Source organism: Coregonus clupeaformis, chromosome 10 (assembly GCF_020615455.1).
Source record: "Coregonus clupeaformis isolate EN_2021a chromosome 10, ASM2061545v1, whole genome shotgun sequence".
Classification (NCBI taxonomy): Eukaryota; Metazoa; Chordata; class Actinopteri; order Salmoniformes; family Salmonidae; genus Coregonus; species Coregonus clupeaformis.
In genome coordinates, this window is record NC_059201.1 from 58,947,407 (window position 1) to 58,966,645 (window position 19,239).

At 43.7% G+C, this 19,239-nt stretch overlaps 1 protein-coding gene across 15 annotated transcripts in view; it reads left to right on the forward strand.

The window, feature by feature from the left end:
• The window catches only part of ptprt (protein tyrosine phosphatase receptor type T), a 449,458-nt gene that overhangs the window by 419,353 nt on the left and 10,866 nt on the right, over positions 1-19,239 (forward strand). For all 15 annotated transcript variants that reach the window (XM_041888816.2, XM_041888817.2, XM_041888819.2 and 12 more), the window contains 5 exons: positions 6,322-6,471; positions 7,792-7,965; positions 8,970-9,101; positions 10,216-10,341; positions 16,369-16,532. In XM_041888816.2, the coding sequence (XP_041744750.2) occupies positions 6,322-6,471; positions 7,792-7,965; positions 8,970-9,101; positions 10,216-10,341; positions 16,369-16,532 (746 nt within the window). The remainder of the gene's footprint in view (positions 1-6,321; positions 6,472-7,791; positions 7,966-8,969; positions 9,102-10,215; positions 10,342-16,368; positions 16,533-19,239) is intronic.

Consider the following 19,239-nt stretch of genomic DNA (forward strand, 5'->3'; position numbering starts at 1 on the left):
AGAGCCAGGCTCATATCCCGGCTATCTACCTCTAGGTCTACCGGACGGGAGTAGCCAGCTAACTAGCTACTTGCTATCAGCTACCGTTAGCGGTTTTTCACCATTGTCCGTGGCCTGCACCACCTACCAGCCAGCTCTAGTCTGGACTATTATTCGGCCAGTCTGCACTGTCTGCACAGCGCGTTATCGACCCAGAACATATCCGTTTTTCTGCCGGAATCACTGGACCTTTAACTCCGGATTCATCGCTACCAGCTAGCTGCAACAAAATGGACGTTGAGGTCTGGCTAATCAACCTGAGCTAGGCCCATCTCCCATCTCCCGGCTATCTACCTCTCTGTCAACCGGACGGGACCACCTAGTGTTGACACGGAGCCCAGCCGATCCTACACGACTGGTCTGCCGACGAAATCGTCTGATGAGGTAGATTTTACAACAGGCTTCCCGTTACGACGTTGACCACGAAGATTCCATCTGCTAGCCCCGGCCTGCTAGCACACGCTAGCCGTGCCCTCTTGCTCGCTAGTGCTTTAGCAGCCCCCGAACTACCTCCGAACTATCCTATTGCTGTTCACCGGACCTTATGATAACTCAGCTATACAGCTGATGTCTGCTGGACTGTTCCTTTTACGGTACTGCATCCTGTTTATGTTTAGCCTCAGCCCAAACTGTGTCGTCATTACCAGCTGTTGTCTTAGCTCTCTCAAATTACACCTTGATTGCTTTATGCCTCTCTCCCTTGTCAATATGGTTAGCTTATTGTTGTTTCGGTTATTTCTAATTGTACTATTTCACTGTAGATCCCCCAGCCCAGCTAAACCTGCCTTAGATAGCTCCTTTGTCCCACCCCCCATACACGCGGAGACCGACTCAATTGGTGCCTCCAGTGATGCTATCTCTTTCATTGTTACCCAACGCTTAGGTTTACCTCCACTTTACTCATATCCTTCCATATCCTTGTCTGTACATAATGCCCTGAATCTTTTCTACAACGCCCGGAAATCTGCCCCCTTTATTCTATGTACCCAACACACTAGAAGACCAGTTCTTAAAGCCTTTAGCCGTATCCTTATTCTAGTCCTCCTCTGTTCCTCTGGTGATGTAGAGGCTAACCCAGGCCCTGCAGCCCTCAGTATCACTCCTACTCCCCAGACGCTATCATTTGCTGACTTCTGTAATCGCAAAAGTCTTGGTTTCTTGCACGTAAATATCAGAAGTCTACTTCCTAAGTTTGAGTTATTCACTGCGTTAGCACACTCCGCCAACCCTGATGTTCTAGCAGTGTCTGAATCCTGGCTTAGGAAGGCCACCAAAAATTCTGAAATTTCCATCCCCAACTATAACATTTTCCGTCTAGATAGAACTGCCAAAGGGGGTGGAGTTGCAATCTACTGTAGAGATAGCCTGCAGAGCTCTATCATACTATCCAGGTCTGTGCCCAAACAGTTTGAGCTTCTACTTCTAAAAATCCACCTTTCCAGAAATAAGTCTCTCACTGTTGCCGCTTGCTACAGACCCCCCTCAGCCCCAGCTGTGCCCTGGATACCATATGTGAATTGATTGCCCCCCATTTATCCTCAGAGTTCGTACTGCTTGGTGACCTAAATTGGGATATGCTTAACACCCCGGCCATCCTACAATCCAAACTAGATGCCCTCAATCTCACACAAATTATCAACAAACCTACCAGGTACAACCCTAAATCCGTAAACATGGGTACCCTCATAGATATCATCCTGACTAACTTACCCTCTAAATACACCTCCGCTGTCTTCAACCAGGATCTCAGCGATCACTGCCTTATTAACTGCGTCCGTAACGGGTCCGCGGTCAAACGACCACCCCTCATCACTGTCAAACGCTCCCTAAAACACTTTAGCAAGCAGGCCTTCCTAATTGACCTGGCCCAGGTATCCTGGATGGATATAGATCTCATTCCGTCAGTAGAGGATGCCTGGTTGTTCTTTAAAAGTAATTTCCTCTCAATCTTAAATAAACATGCCCCATTCAAAAAATACAGAACTAAGAACAGATATAGCCCCTGGTTCTCCTCAGACTTGACTGCCCTTGACCAGCACAAAAACATCCTGTGGCGTACTGCATTAGCATCAAATAGCCCCCGCGATATGCAACTTTTCAGGGAAGTTAGGAACCAATATACACAAGCAGTCAGGAAAGCAAAGGCTAACTTTTTCAAACAGAAATTTGCATCCTGTAGCACTAACTCCAAAAAGTTTTGGGACACTGTAAAGTCCATGGAGAATAAGAGCACTTCCTCCCAGCTGCCCACTGCACTGAGGCTAGGAAACACTATCACCACCGATAAATCTACAATAATCGAGAATTTCAACAAGCATTTTGCTACGGCTGGCCATGCTTTCCACCTGGCTACCACTACCCCGGCCACCAACTCTGCACCCTCCGCTACAACTTGCCCATGCCCCCCCCCCGCTTCTCCTTCACACAAATTCAGACAGCTGATGTTCTGAAAGAGCTGCAAAATCTGGACCCCTACAAATCATCTGGGCTAGACAATCTGGACCCTTTCTTTCTAAAACTAGCCGCCGAAATTGTCGCAACCCCTATTACTAGCCTGTTCAACCTCTCTTTCGTAACGTATGAGATCCCCAGAGATTGGAAAGCTGCCGCGGTCATCCCCCTCTTCAAAGGGGGTGACACTCTAGATCCAAACTGTTACAGACCTATATCCATCCTGCCCTGCCTTTCGAAAGTATTTGAAAGCCAAGTTAACAAACTCACCAACCATTTCGAATCCCACCGTACCTTCTCCGCAATGCAATCCGGTTTCCGAGCTGGTCATGGGTGCACTTCAGCCACGCTCAAGGTCCTAAACGATATTATAACCGCGATCGATAATAGACAGTACTGTGCAGCCGTCTTCATCGACCTGGCCAAGGCTTTCGACTCTGTCAACCACCGCATTCTTATTGGCAGACTAAATAGCCTTGGTTTCTCAAATGACTGCCTCGCCTGGTTCACCAACTACTTCTCAGATAGAGTTCAATGTGTGAAATCGGAGGGCCTGTTGTCTGGACCTATGGCAGTCTCTATCGGGGTGCCACAGGGTTCAATTCTTGGGCCGACTCTTTTCTCCGTGTATATCAATGATGTCGCTCTTGCTGCTGGTGACTCTCAGATCCACCTCTACGCAGACGACACCATTTTGTATACATCTGGCCCTTTATTGGACACTGTGTTAACAAACCTCCAAACGAGCTTCAATGCCATACAACATTCCTTCAGTAGCCTCCAACTGCTCTTAAACACTAGTAAAACTAAATGCATGCTCTTCAATCGAACGCTGCTGGCACCCGCCCACCCGACTAGAATCACCACTCTCGACGGGTCTGACCTAGAGTATGTGGACAACTACAAATACCTAGGTGTCTGGTTAGACTGTAAACTCTCCTTCCGGACTCACATTAAGAATCTCCAATCCAAAGTTAAATCTAGAATCAGCTTCCTATTTCGCAACAAAGCCTCCTTCACTCATGCTGCCAAACATGCCCTCGTAAAACTGACTATCCTACCGATCCTTGATTTATTTTGCTCTTTTGCACCCCAGTATCTCTATTTGCACATAATCTCTTGCACATCTAGCATTCCAGTGTTAATACTAATTGTAATTATTTTGCACTATAGCCTATTTATTGCCTTACCTCCATAACTTGCTACATTTGCACACACTGTATATATATTTTCTGTTGTATTTTATGACCTTATGTTTTTTTTTACCCCATATGTAACTCTGTGTTGTTGTTTTTATCGCACTGCTTTGCTTTATCTTGGCCAGGTCGCAGTTGTAAATGAGAACTTGTTCTCAACTGGCTTACCTGGTTAAATAAAGGTGAAATAGAAAAAAAAATAATAATAATAATAATACTCAACTAGTCTCAAGAAGACCAGTTTTATTGCTTCTTTAATCAGCACAACAGTTTTCAGCTGTGCTAACATAATTGCAAAATGATTTCTAATGATCAATTAGCCTTTTAAAATTATAAACTTGGATTAGCAAACACAACGTGCCATTGGAACACAGGACTGATGGTTGCTGATAATGGGCCTCTGTACGCCTATGTAGATATTCCATAAAAAATCAGCCGTTTCCAGCTACAATAGCCATTTACAACATTAACAATGTCTACACTGTATTTCTGATCAATTTGATGTTATTTTAATGGACAGAGAAATTGCTTTTCTTTCGAAAACAAGGACATTTCTAAGTGACCCCAAACTTTTGAACGGCAGTATATATATATATATATATATATATATATATATATATATATATATGCTCACTCAGCTGTGCCTGCAAATGATCTATTACCAGTGTGATCATATACCTAAAATGTTTAAATAGTTTTTTCAAATTGGTCTGAGAAGAAAAACTTTGGCAGGGCAATTCAAGCATGTATTGTGCCGATAGCGTACTGCACAAACCTCTGCTACTGTACTGTTTTAAATTGGTTAATGTTTGACTCAGAAAGTGATCTTGACTCAGAAAAGATTGGTGACCCCTGGTCTAAAGCCTAGATAGGATATTGTAAAGTGAGTCCTATGGAGGGAGAGTGTAAAGCATAGAAATATAATCTCTAGAACAGGAAAGAAACTCAGACCTTCTTCTATTGTCTTTAAGCCTAGAGACAGAGGGATCTGGGCCTCAGCTGCCAGACATCCAAGCCAGGCTATTAGGGTTACATTTCCCAGTGGATCATGCAGTAAGCGATGGCTTCCACAGAACAGTGGTCTTTACTCAAGTCTTACACTAGCCATTCCACTATCTTCTCTCTAGTGGAGAAACAACTATTGTGATATAATTTTTGTGTTTGAGATCAACTACATTGCAGTCGGGCCTCGCAGAATCACTGATCTACAAATCACCTTGCATCCCAACTATCTACTCATTATTTGATCAAGATTAGCGATTCTGCGATTCTCATCTTGCTCAAGCTGCTCCCCTCAAACACTCGAGTGCTAGTCCACTGTCAATAGCCATAACGACAAAATGGCTATTGTCAACAGGAATACACTTCAGTATTCTCCATAACCACTACAACTTCTGTGTACCCACTAGACCGATATACATTGTATATTCTCAGCGACTCCACGACTAGCAACCGTTTGTACACACCATCACCACGCTTGATATCCCCTGATCAAATGTGTGGTGTATCCTCTGGAAGATTCCCCAAGTCGGACGAGCCTAGCTACCTCTGGAGTGTGCTCAGTCATGCATCATCCACCCCAATGATCCTATTTATTTTAAATACATGCTGAATAATAGATAAGATTAGTTTCCAGGTGTATGCTAAGCGTCCAGTCGGCCACTCGGTTTTGCAGTCACCCGACAATAACAATAAAACAATAGCAAACTTTTTTTTGTTAGTCCCAACTCGCACTCGTATTAATACAATGATGAGTGGACAGAAGTACAGTATGTCATACACAGAGTGTTCATATATGCCACTTCAATGGCTAAATATGGCTGCCGGGTGCATTAATGGGTAGATGGCAATTTGTGTCTGTTTAAAGCACTATTCAAAGATAATCCGGCGCAAAAAAACAAAAAGCAATTCATCTTTTAAAAGGCTTTCTCTGCTCCCGAGTAGCACCAGCTAATGGATAGCGGAGGTCAACTCTGGATGGATTTAGCCCCGGACGGCTCTTATGGCCGCAATTAACATTCTAAGCCCTGAGCCTTCTGCATTGTTAAGTGAAAATATGCATAATGCTATTCACCGGCGAATGGCTGGGCTTTTGGAGATTATTTAATATCTCTGGCTACTTGATGAGCACAATGCAACCACTGTTGAACCGCACACAGCCTCTTGATCTCCTTTTAAGGCTGTAACATGGCTTCCTTTTTTCCTGTGGTTAATTTACTTCTCCACAGGATATTACTTTACATGCTTCAAAATGCAAATGTATGCGAAGCGCTCTTCAGGATCTGAAATCTGTTTCATCACAGAGCACGAGGGTACGTGTTGAAAAATTGCAGGGCTGCCTTCGCAGAACTGTGTTAGATATGACGTATTGACGTTCAATAATGACTACTCATTATGTTTTTGGGTCACTGTGTACAAACAAAGTTCTACAGCTGTGCTCGGTACATGTATGTACTGCTCTGCTTCTCGACACTTTTCAACAGTACATGTGAATTGAGACTAATGGATTTGAATAGGGTCCAACTACTGGTTGAAGTGCTGTGATAAAGTGAGTGTTTTGAGGTTGACCTAAAGGGTAGAAGTACATGAACCTCTTATGTCATCTCACCTGTTACCTCATCATTTCTTACTCCAGGAGCAGTATGTTTTTGTCCACGACGCCATCCTTGAAGCCTGCCTGTGTGGAAACACGGCCATCCCAGTCTGTGAATTCAGAGCCATATACTATAACATTAGCAGACTGGACCCACAGACCAACTCCAGCCAAATTAAGGACGAATTTCAGGTTAGCACCCTCCACTTCTTAACTCTCAACTCTCTGTCCGTCTGTCTGCCTGTCTATGTCCCTCTGTCTGTCTGTCCGTCCTTCGCTTTTCTTCGTAAGAGGCATGGCGTTAGCCTTTTCCACCTAAAAGGAGTTACATTTGCTGTCTCCAAGAGCAAGGGATTTTTTTTATCCATCAGAGTTTTGATTGAATTATAGCACTTAAATTCAGGGATTTTGGTGGGAATTCAGGTATTATATGTATATTAAAATGTCACTTTGTTTTCTTAGAATGCACTCATATATATATTTTTTTTAATGGTATCAGGTATTTGTATTTATTTATTGTTAAAGAAAAATCAAATGTGCCTCATTTGCATAAACACACCGGATGTATTTCCATATATTAATAAATTAGCATCAAGGGGTGGAACAGGCCTGCATCCACCGAAAACTTGTTCTGTCTAGGCCTACCTGCACTCACCTGCACTGTCTAGACTGCCTCATTGATTACTGTTGTTGTCATGTTCTGTTGCATTATTCAACAAGTGTGTCAATAGCAGGATACCCTTGGATTAAACATCACACTCTTGGATCTAGATTACACCTATCTAAACATACTTTACATTGTTTGCAAGATCAGACATAGTATCACTATAATCCGAGTGTACATTTTTGGAAGTTGCTTTCATTTCAGAGCATCTAATTTGTAAACATTTCAACTGTATTAATTTATTACTTTTTTCAATTACAAAAAAAAATGAACACCCATCAAAATAAAGTTTTCTTTCTTCTCTTTCTTGTGATGTAAGTATCGAGACGATGCGTTTAATCCCAGAAGCCGCTTTACCGTTCTTATAGATGCAACAGAAAGACAATGTATTCAATTGCTTGACAGGTCATTATAAACCTTTCCGTGGTCATTGCGTTAATGTGGAAAAAACGACAGGCACAAGCAAGAGTATGAAAGAGTCGCAGGAGTAAAATGAAAGCAATCAATCCAGCAAGATTTAAGTGACGTGGATGTTGCACCCCTCAAACACAGGAAATACAATAGATGGCTGAAAAAGACAGATCCTCAGGTGGTCGGGGCATGCACGTTGCTAGCCTATAGGTTTTAGCTCAGAGAGATTCTGTAATATGTTCTTGTGTCTCGCGAACAACTCTGGTTTGATTGTTGATACCCTATCGGTTACATGAGGAGTTATGACAAAAAGTACAGGTGTCAAAGATGAAAATATTCAGCAACTCTTGGTAAGACAATTGATGTTTCCTTATATAAAAAAAAAGTGATCGTTTAAACCTTATAATAATTGTCAAAATATAATCTTCCCTCTCCAGACTCTGAACATTGTGACTCCCCGGGTGCGGCCTGAAGACTGTAGCGTGGGACTGCTCCCCCGGAACCATGACAAGAACCGCAGCATGGACGTCCTGTCTGTGGATCGATGCCTGCCTTTCCTCATCTCCGTGGATGGAGAGTCCAGTAATTACATCAACGCTGCCCTCATGGACGTAAGTTCATCTCTCTCTCTCTCTATCCCTGTCTCTCTCTCTGTTCCCTTCTGTCTCTGTCTCTCCTTCACTCTGTCTCTCTCCTCTCTTTCTTAGATTGAGCTTGCCTTGTCCCAAAGGTGCAAACCCTGCCCATATGGCACTCTATAGCCAGGCTCAAACAAACGCTCAAAGATTTCAAATGCTATTTGAACCCATGCAGGTCTGCACAACACCAATCATGACTGACCAAATTGTGTCAGAGACTGCCAAGTAGTGTAAACCATTGGATTTAGCTTGGCTGAAGTAATCCAACCTTGCAAAATACACAGATCAGTTAGTTTGAGATATGCTTTGGTTCTGTTGTCTTATTAATTACAATAGGGATATTATGTTTTGTGTTAATGCATTTGTTGTGGGGAAATGGGGGAGGCAGTGACTGGGTACATGCAAATGCAACTCAATTAGATAACAGGTTAAAAAAATTTAATGTCATAAAGCAACAGCAATAAAATAGATAACAAACAACATCATCTAACAACTGATCGTTATCCAACACACCATTAAGTGATAGCACTGTGATAAATGATAAGTAATGACTGTGAAGCAGCCTCATAGGATCCAGATCAGCTACACAGAGCTGATAAGAAAAGAACGGCAGACAATAACAAGCACGGGGGTGGCGTTAAATAAAACCAGCAGTGTCTTTCCCAGACCCGGCCTGGCTGGCCTGCTTATCTGGCAGCAGCGTAATGACCTTTAGTGGGATTTCTCTTGTCAATGCATCACGATGCATTGACAAGAGAATGCAGGCTCTTTGTCCTCGACCACGAGTTGATCAGGTATTGGAGTCACACCGTGACCCTTGGCTGTTAGCGGTCCCACCAGCGTCTCTGCTTGCTCCTCTCTGCTCTCTCTCTTTCTCTCTCTCTCTCTCTTTCTTTACTCTCTCTCTCTCTCTCTTTTTACTCTCGCTACCGGGGGCTGAAGTGTTGTGTTGTGTTTTATTGTTTTGTTTTTTTCAGAGCCATAAACAGCCAGCAGCCTTCATCGTAACCCAGCACCCACTGCCCAACACGGTGGCCGACTTCTGGAGGCTGGTGTTCGACTACAACTGCTCCTCGATAGTAATGCTCAACGAGATGGATGCCGCACAGGTGTGTATTGTTGACCCCCGGGGTTCGCACACACTTATGGGTGTATATACATAGACACACACACACACACACCGATAATCATGCTCTATTGCTCTCTGTTCATCTCCATCTATCCCTCCATTGTCATCTCCACCTCCGGCTCTCACACACACAGTTTCATAGGGCAGGATAAGCCTCATAGGAGAGCTTCTCTTTTCTCTGCATTGAAACCCAACAAAGAGCACATCAATACCTCCCATATTAAAGGATAATTTCACTATTTAGGAACCTAATCTGTGTTTTTGATATTTACATTTACATTTTAGTCATTTAGCAGACGCTCTTATCCAGAACGACTTACAGTTAGTGAGTGCATACATTTTCATACTGGCTCCCCATGGGAAACGAACCCACAACCCTGGCGTTGCAAGCGCCATGCTCTACCAACTGAGCTACACGGGGGGGATATAAATGTTATAGTAGGGTCCAGTTCATGTTTTTTGGATGCCCTAGAACTCCAGAATGAGGATCAGGAAGTCAATCGCTGCTGTAGTAAGTTTCTCAAAACCAAGTGAAATTGCTAAAAATGTGTCTGGACCCTTTATAACATAACGTTTACATAACAGATACAGATTAGGTTCCTAAGTAGTGCAATTCTCCAACTGACTGAGGGTTAACTGGTTTTAAAAGGTTGGAACCCTTCAAAAGCTGTAGACTGGAGGATATCCCATCATGGCCCTAAGATGTAGGTGTACCGTGCAGAGGCCAATAAGGTCAAGGCTTTTCTTTTGTATGCACATAACCTTCAATTGATTATGCCCAGCAGTATGACCTTGCATTTGAAGTCAGTTAGCGATGGTTTTGTTCAAATGGCTAAAGCAATGTGTAGTTTATGTCATGTTTTTGGTGCTCCCCAATGGGTAAAATCCCCAAGTAGTCAACAACAGTGTCCACACCAGTATGTGATGTAGATAACACGTGATGTAGCTAACGGCAGAACTACAACTACAATAGACATTCACGTTCAAGTCAATATTCTGTGATGGGTGCACCGACAGCGATATTAAATGTACCCATAGGAGTAAAGCTATTTCTAAATTCTATTTCTACGGCTAAACCCTTCTTCAATCCCTAGTTGTGCATGCAGTACTGGCCCGAGAAGAGCTCCTGCTGCTATGGCCCCATCCAGGTGGAGTTCATCTCAGCCGACATCGACGAAGACATCATCAACCGCATCTTCAGGATCTGCAACATGGCCAGGGTCTGTATCATGTTTATCATCCTGTAAACATTTAGCGCTGCTTTAATCCCTGCCAATGCGTAATGGCGCTAACAGACAGGCCCAGCCTGGCAGAGCAGTGGCTGGTTCAGACAAATCAAATCAAATTATATTTGTCACATACACATGTTTAGCAGATGTTATTGCGGTGTAGCGAAATGCTTGTGTTTCTAGCTCCAACAGTGCAGTATATCTAACAATTCACACAATCTAAAAGTAAAATAATGGAATTAAGGAATATACACTACCGGTGAAAAGTTTTAGAACACTTACTCATTCAAGGGTTTTTCTTTATTTTTACTATTTTCTACGTTGTAGAATAATAGTGAAGACATCAAAACTATGAAATAACACATATGGAATCATGTAGTAACCAAAAAAGTGTTAAACAAATCAAAATATATTTTATATTTGAGTTTCTTCAAATAGCCACCCTTTGCCTTGATGACAGCTTTGCACACTCTTGGCATTCTCTCAACCAGCTTCATCTGGAATGCTTTTCCAACAGTATTGAAGGAGTTCCCACATATGCTGAGCACTTGCGGCTGCTTTTCTTTCACTTTGCGGTCCGACTCATCCCAAACCATCTCAATTTGGTTGAGATCGGTGGATTGTGGAGGCCAGGTCATCTGATGCAGCACTCCATCACTCTCCTTCTTGGTAATATAGCTCTTACACAGCCTGGAGGTGTGTTGGGTCATTGTCCTGTTGAAAAATAAATGATAGTCCCACTAAGCCCAAACCAGATGGGATGGCATATCGCTGCAGAGTGCTGTGGTAGCCATGCTGGTTAAGTGTGCCTTGAATTCTAAATAAATCACAGACAGTGTCACCAGCAAAGCACCCCCACACCATAACACCACCTCCTTCATGCTTTACGGTGGGAAATACATATGCGGAGATCATCCGTTTACCCACACCGCGTCTCACAAAGACACAGCTGTCTTTTTGGACTCCAGACCAAAGGACAAATTTCCACCGGTCTAATGTCCATTGCTCGTGTTTCTTGGCCCAAGCAATTCTCTTCTTATTACTGGTGTCCTTTAGTAGTGGTTTCTTTGCAGCAATTCGACCATGAAGGCCTGATTCACACAGTCTCCTCTGAACAGTTGATGTTGAGATGTGTCTGTTACTTGATCTCTGCGAAGCATTTATTTGGGCTGCAATTTCTGAGGCTGGTAACTCTAATGAACTTATCCTCTGCAGCAAAGGAAACTCTGGGTCTTCCATTCCTGTGGCGGTCCTCATGAGAGCCAGTTTCACCATAGCGCTTTATGGTTTTAGCGACTGCACTTTAAGAAACTTTTAAAGTTCTTGAAATGTTCCATATTGACTGACTTTCATGTCTTAAAGTAATGATGGACTGTCGTTTCTCTTTGCTCATTTGAGCTGTTCTTGCCATAATATGGACTTGGTCTTTTACTAAATAGGGCTATCTTCTGTATATACCCCCCCTACCTTGTCACAACACAACTGATTGGCTCAAACCCATTAAGAAGGAAAGAAATTCCACAAATTAACTTTTAAGAAGGCACACCTGTTAATTGAAATGCATTCCAGGTCACTACCTCATGAAGCTGGTTGAGAGAATGCCAAGAGTGTGCAAAGCTGTCATCAAGGCAAAGGGTGGCTATTTGAAGAAACTCAAATATAACATATTTTGATTTGTTTAACACTTTTTTTGGTTACTACATGTGTTATTTCATAGTTTTGATGTCTTCACTATTAGTCTACAATGTAGAAAATAGTCAAAATAAAGAAAAACCCTTGAATGAGTAGGTGTTCTAAAACCTTTGACCGGTAGTGTATAAATATTAGAAATATTAGGATGAGCAATGTCGGAGTGGCATAGACAAAAATACAGTAGAATTGAATACAGTATATACAAATGAGATGAGTAAAGCAAAAATATGTAAACATTATTAGAGTGACTAGTGTTCCATTATTAAAGTGTCCAGTGATTTCAAATCTATGTATATTATGTAACCGGGTGGAAGCCGCCTAGTGATGGCTATTTAACAGTCTGATGATAGCAGGGTGAACAGGCAGTGGCTCGGGTGGTTGTTGTCCTTGATTATCGTTTTGGCTTTCCTGTGACATAGGGTGCTGTATGTGTCCTGGATGGCAGGTAGTTTGTGAGGGTTTTAGATGCCAAGCCAAATTTCTTTAGCTTCCTAAGGTTGTCTGTGTGGGTGGACCATTTCAGATCGTCAGTGATGTGTACACCGAGGAACTTCAAGCTTTCCACCTGCTCCACAGCGGTCCCATCAATGTGGATAGGGGCGTGCTCCCTCTGCTTTTTCCTGAAGTCCACGATCAGCTCCTTTGTTTTGTCGACATTGAGGGGGAGGTTATTTTCCTGGCACCACACCCAGGGCCTTCACCTCTCTGTAGGCTGTCTCGTCAGTGTTGTTAATCAGGCCTACTACTGTTGTGTCGTCTGCAAACTTGATGATTGAGTTGGAGGCGTGCATGGCCACGCAGTCATGGGTGAACAGGGAGTACAGGAGGGGGCTGAGCACGCACCCTTGTGGGGCCCCAGTGCTGAGGATCAGCGACGTGGAGGTGTTGTTTCCTACCTTCACCACCTGGGGGGTGGCCCGTCAGGAAGTCCAGGACCCAGTTGCACAGGGCGGGGTTCACACCCAGGGCCCAGAGCTTAATGATGAGCTTGGTGGGTACTATGGTGTTGAATGCTGAGCTACAGTCAATGAACAACATTCTTACAGAGGTATTCCTCTTGTCCAGATGGGATAGGGCAGTGTGCAGTGCGATGGCAATTGCATTGTCTGTGGATCTATTGGGGCGGTAAGCAAATTGAAGTGGGTCTAGGGTGTCAGGTAAGGTAGAGGTGATATGCTCCTTAACTAGCCTCTCAAAGCACTTCATGATGACAGAAGTGAGTGCTACGGGGCGATAGTCATTTAGTTCAGTTTGCTTTCTTGGGTACAGGAACAATGGTGGACATCTTGAAGCAAGTGGGGACAGCAGACTGGGATAGGGAGAGATTGAATATGTCTGTAAACACTCCAGCCAGCTGGTCTGCGTATGCTCTGAGGAGGCAGTTAGGGATGCCGTCTGGGCTGGCAGCCTTGCAACGGTTAACACGCTTAAATGTCTTACTCACGTCGGCCACAGAGAAGGAAAGCCCACAGTCCTTGGTAGTGGGCCGCGTCGGTGGCACTGTGTTATCCTCAAAGCGGGTGAAGAAGTTGTTTAGCTTGTCCGGAAGCAAGACGTCGTTGTCTGCAATGTGGCTGGTTTTCCCTTTGTAGTCTGTGATTGTCTGTAGACCCTGCCACATACGTCTCGTGTCTGAGCCGTTGAATTGCGACTCCACTTTGTCTCTATACTGACGTTTTGCCTGTTTGATTGGAATAACTACACTGTTTGTATTCGGCCATATTCCCAGTCACCTTGTCATGGATAAATGCGGTGGTTCGCGCTTTCAGTTTTGCGTGAATGCTGCCATCTATCCACGGTTTCTGGTTAGGGTAGGTTTTAATAGTCACAGTGGGTACAACATCTCCTATACACTTCCTAATAAACTCAGTCACCGTATCCGTGTATTCTTCTATGTTATTCTCGTAGGCTACCCGGAACATATCCCAGTCCGCGTGATCGTCTGATTCCATATCAGGGGGCTTTGTTCTACAGTACAGTGAGGGAAAAAAGTATTTGATCCCCTGCTGATCCCCTGTTTGCCCACTGACAAAGACACGATCTGTCTATAATTGTAATGGTAGGTTTATTTGAACAGTGAGAGATAGAATAACAACAAAAAAATCCAGAAAAACGCATGTCAAAAATGTTATAAATTGATTTGCATTTTAATGAGGGAAATAAGTATTTGACCCCTCTGCAAAACATGACTTAGTACTTGGTGGCAAAACCCTTGTTGGCAATCACAGAGGTCAGATGTTTCTTGTAGTTGGCCACGAGGTTTGCACACATCTCAGGAGGGATTTTGTCCCACACCTCTTTGCAGATCTTCTCCAAGTCATTAAGGTTTCGAGGCTGACGTTGGGCAACTCGAACCTTCAGCTCCCTCCACAGATTTTCTATGGGATTAAGGTCTGGAGACTGGCTAGGCCACTCCAGGACCTTAATGTGCTTCTTCTTGAGCCACTCCTTTGTTGCCTTGGCAGTGTGTTTTGGGTCATTGTCATGCTGGAAAACCCATCCACGACCCATTTTCAATGCCCTGGCTGAGGGAAGGAGGTTCTCACCCAAGATTTGACGGTACATGGCCCCGTCCATCGTCCCTTTGATGCGGTGAAGTTGTCCTGTCCCCTTAGCAGAAAAACACCCCCAAAGCATAATGTTTCCACCTCCATGTTTGACGGTGGGAATGGTGTTCTTGGGGTCATAGGCAGCATTCCTCCTCCTCCAAACACGGTGAGTTGAGTTGATGCCAAAGAGCTCGATTTTGGTCTCATCTGACCACAACACTTTCACCCAGTTCTCCTCTGAATCATTCAGATGTTCATTGGCAAACTTCAGACGGGCCTGTATATGTGCTTTCTTGAGCAGGGGCACTGCAGGATTTCAGTCCTTCATGGCGTAGTGTGTTACCAATTGTTTTCTTGGTGACTATGGTCCCAGCTGGTGACTATGGTCCCAGCTGCCTTGAGATCATTGACAAGATCCTCCCGTGTAGTTCTGGGCTGATTCCTCACCGTTCTCATGATCATTGCAACTCCACGAGGTGAGATCTTGCATGGAGCCCCAGGCCGAGGGAGATTTACAGTTATTTTGTGTTTCTTCCATTTGCGAATAATCGCACCAACTGTTGTCACCTTCTCACCAAGCTGCTTGGCGATGGTCTTGTAGCCCATTCCAGCCTTTTGTAGGTCTTCAATCTTGTCCCTGATGTCCCTGGAGAGCTCTTTGGGCTTGGCCATGGTGGAGAGTTTGAAATCTGATTGATTGCTTCTGTGGACTGGTGTCTTTTATACAGGTAACACACTGAGATTAGGAGCACTCCCTTTAAGAGTGTGCTCCTAATCTCAGCTCGTTACCTGTATAAAAGACACCTGGGAGCCAGAAATCTTTCTGATTGAGAGGGGGTCAAATACTTATTTCCCTCATTAAAATGCAAATCAATTTATAACATTTTTGACATACATTTTTCTGGATTTTTTTTGTTGTTATTCTGACTCTCACTGTTCAAATAAACCTACCATTAAAATTATAGACTGATCATTTCTTTGTCAGTGGGCAAATGTACAAAATCAGCAGGGGATCAAATACTTTTTTCCCTCACAGCATTACTCATTAGACCCTACTAAATCACCACCATGCGAATCCCTGTGTTCGTGGCACACGGTTACTCTTCTCTCTCTCCTCTTCTCTCCCTCTCGTTCGCTCATGGTTCTCCCACTTTAACCAGCATGACAGGCAGGCTTTTCTGGCCAGCTAATCAACGCTCTGCTCTGTGGCGGGGCGAAAAGCCACAGCGGCGGCATCTCCAATTTACCATGAAATGGTTCCATCACCACAGCCACGAGCACGACACGGCTCATTCGGAAGACCCCCACCCCCCTCCCCCCTCCTCCCAGCTGGGGCGTGGAGCCAGCTGACGTCTATATTGTAGTTGCCAGTCGTTGGCTCGTTGGCTCTGCTCTGGCTAAGGGAAGTATCGCCGCAACAATGAGCCAAAAGACATTGGGATTAGATGTGCTTCTGATGAGGTGCTCAGTGCATCAGCAGTTATTTAATAACTTCAGTGGCTGAGCAGTTTAGGTTTACAGTGGACACAGAGGTAAACTTGATTCCCATCCAAATTGGTGGAGTTATCTACCATTTCTGGTGAACGTTATGATGACGAGGAGGAAGATTAGCATGCTAGTGGTTGATGATTATGATAAGGATGATGAGGATGCTAACTGTGATGTTATCCATGTTGATGATGTTTTGATAATGGCAATGACTATGATGATGTTGACGGCAACAATGATGTTGATGATGGATTTCATGTATGATTCTCTCTCTCACTGTCTTTGGCAGCCCCAGGACGGCTACCGTTTGGTGCAGCATTTCCAGTTCATCGGCTGGCCTGCCTACCGCGACACGCCCCTGTCCAAGCGCTCCATCCTGCAGCTGGTGAGACGTCTGGCAAAGTGGCAGGAGCAGTACGACGGGGGAGATGGACGCACCGTGGTCCACTGCCTGTGAGTAGTTAAAGGGGCTCAGAGGGAGTTCAGTCATTGTATTACGGTGTCAATATTAGGACAGACTCAAATGTTCATGGAAGTTGTATACTCGTACAGTGTCCATATTAGGACAGTCATGCGTCCATGGACATTGGATACAAGGGCCTCATATTTAAACCCAGACAGGATGTGGAGGGGTAGAATTTCTGAAAGTGCAGAAAATATAAGATAAACTAATAAATTGCTGGGATTAACTCAAATTAAACCAAATTGTGCTACTGAAGGTTGTGAAGTTAGTTTTAAACAACGCAACTAATAGACATTTACCTTACTGTTAAGGTAGTGGTGGAAGAACTTCCCTGTATATATTCTGGCTGACCCTACTCATATTCTACACTATCTCAGACAGGATGACAATAGGGAATGTGCTCTATGAATGTATTCATCACTGCATGCTTCCTAAGTGCTGTTTTCTTCTAGAGCAGTGGTCACCAACCTTTTCTGAGTCAAGATCACTTTCGGAGTCAAAAAGCAAGCCGAGATCTACCACTCAGATTTTGTTTTAACGTGACTTAAAAAATTTAAACCTAATAAAAATGGTTCTGTAGGAATGAGGTTTGTGCGGTAGGCCAAATACATTATCACAGCATATTGGCTATATGCCTGGCCTGCCAATATTGTTCTTCTCAGATCATGTTATACTTCAATACTCAAGCTTTGATAACAAAATAGATCCATTTTTGTAGCACTTGTGAGGCACAGCTGAGCATAAATTGACATCATTTGCTTTTTTATTTTACTGGACTGATGGTACCTGCATCTGATGGTTGGTGTCAGCGGATGGAGAGAGCAGCAGAGGGTCCGCCTCTCACGGTCCCTGCTCTCTCCTTTCCTCCGGTGAGACTGACCAGAGAGAGGGGACACTGTCTTCCACCTGATGGCGAAACTCGAGTCGCACCACATTATTTCTGCCTCATGCACAAATTCATGTTGTTCCTATGACCAGAGAAAGTTAAATGTCCCTTGATATTAAAATAGACTAGCTGCTAATAGTAAAAACGCAGGCCTATCGATAAACTTGGCTAGTCATTTATTGCAGCTGCAGTGCTGGTTGTAGCGTGAGTGGAAGTAAGGAGAAGCGTGTTTTATATTTTGTAAAAGTGTTGAATAAAAACGTAAATATTAACTCACTCAGAAAAACAGCAGCTCTTTGCTATATTCTTTGACAGTCTCTCTCTGATCATGGTTTTAAAAGTTATGAAATATAACGTAGGCTAGTATCAAACTTTGCTGTGGGGTCATGGAAGCTGAAGGCACAGTGATTTGACCTATCCGATTGGCCAGCGCAGTAGGCGCACTTGAGCTCTTCTGGTCCGCCGGGTAGGTGAAGTTTGTCCCTTCAGACAAATATAAAATTTTAAAAGTGCGAGCCCAGCACAAAGGGCTTCTGAATCAAGTACACCTACTGCCAACAGCGCAAGACGAATTGGAGAAAAAAATATGAGCTCAAGGCTTTATTGTTGGCTTTTCTAGAGAAATGTTTGGAATGCCTTGAAGATCGACCTGTTGGTGACCACTGTTCTAGAGGATATACAGGGGATGGAAAGTTATTTATATGACTCTCAACCACACTGTTTCTGTTGTGGTGAGAAATCGCTTTTAAAAGGCACATGGAAATAATAGATACTGACATAACAAGAAACACGAGAAAAATCGACAAGGTCCATGGACTATGGCACGTGAAAAAGACGAGATGCACTTGAAATTATAAAGTGATGAGTCAGTGACAAAAAAAGGTTTGTGAGCATCATCACCCCAGGTTCGATTCCAGTTTGTGCTCCTCCACACATAGGATTTATTCAAGCCCCTAAGATCCCTCATTAAAACAAATAGCCTCAGCTCTAAGTTACCGCTCTGTTATGGGTGTCTACAGATGATGTAAAGCTTTTTGGAGCCATTGAATTGGACTGGACTGTGTGGGTCTTTTTTAGATAAGCACCACCAAGGAAAAGTCCAATATTAAGTCCTGCTTCTTTGTCTTAATACAAAGTCTTGTTACAATTCTTAGAAATGTTTCCTCTCCATATCGATGCAGTGACTGTAAATATTAATGTATTTGGTTAGTTTTAGTATCAGTATGACATTTTTGGTTTATAAACCAAGTTAACAGCATTGTCAGCTATAGCCAAGCAAACAGCACCTCTCCCATTCTCATAGTCACTGGCTTCATAGTGATTTAGCCACAGTATGGACCCTATTAGACTAGAGCAAATGAAGCTTAACATGAGGGCGAGTGAGGATGAAAATCCATAGTGGAGACTGATTTCAAGGACCAGCCCCAACGATAACACAACACTGATTAGTCCTGGGTGTAATTTCTCTCCCCACTGCCCAAAATACCAAACAAAAACCTATTCTGTAACAGTTCACTGATGCTAGTCTAATCAGGTGCCCATTGATTTCTGGAGGCAAAAGAAACGCACACCTGTTTAGGCGAAGTGCTGGCTAGCGTAGTAGAACACTTGAAAAAGAAAAGGAGAGCTTCGCACTCTAGGAGCTCAGATACAATAATTTTATAACCAACATTTCGACATCAGGGACCTCAGATCCTCAAAAAGTTATACAGCTGCACCATCGAGAGCATCCTGACTGGTTGCATCACTGTCTGGTATGGCAACTGCTCGGCCTCCGACCGCAAGGCACTACAGAGGGTAGTGCGTACGGC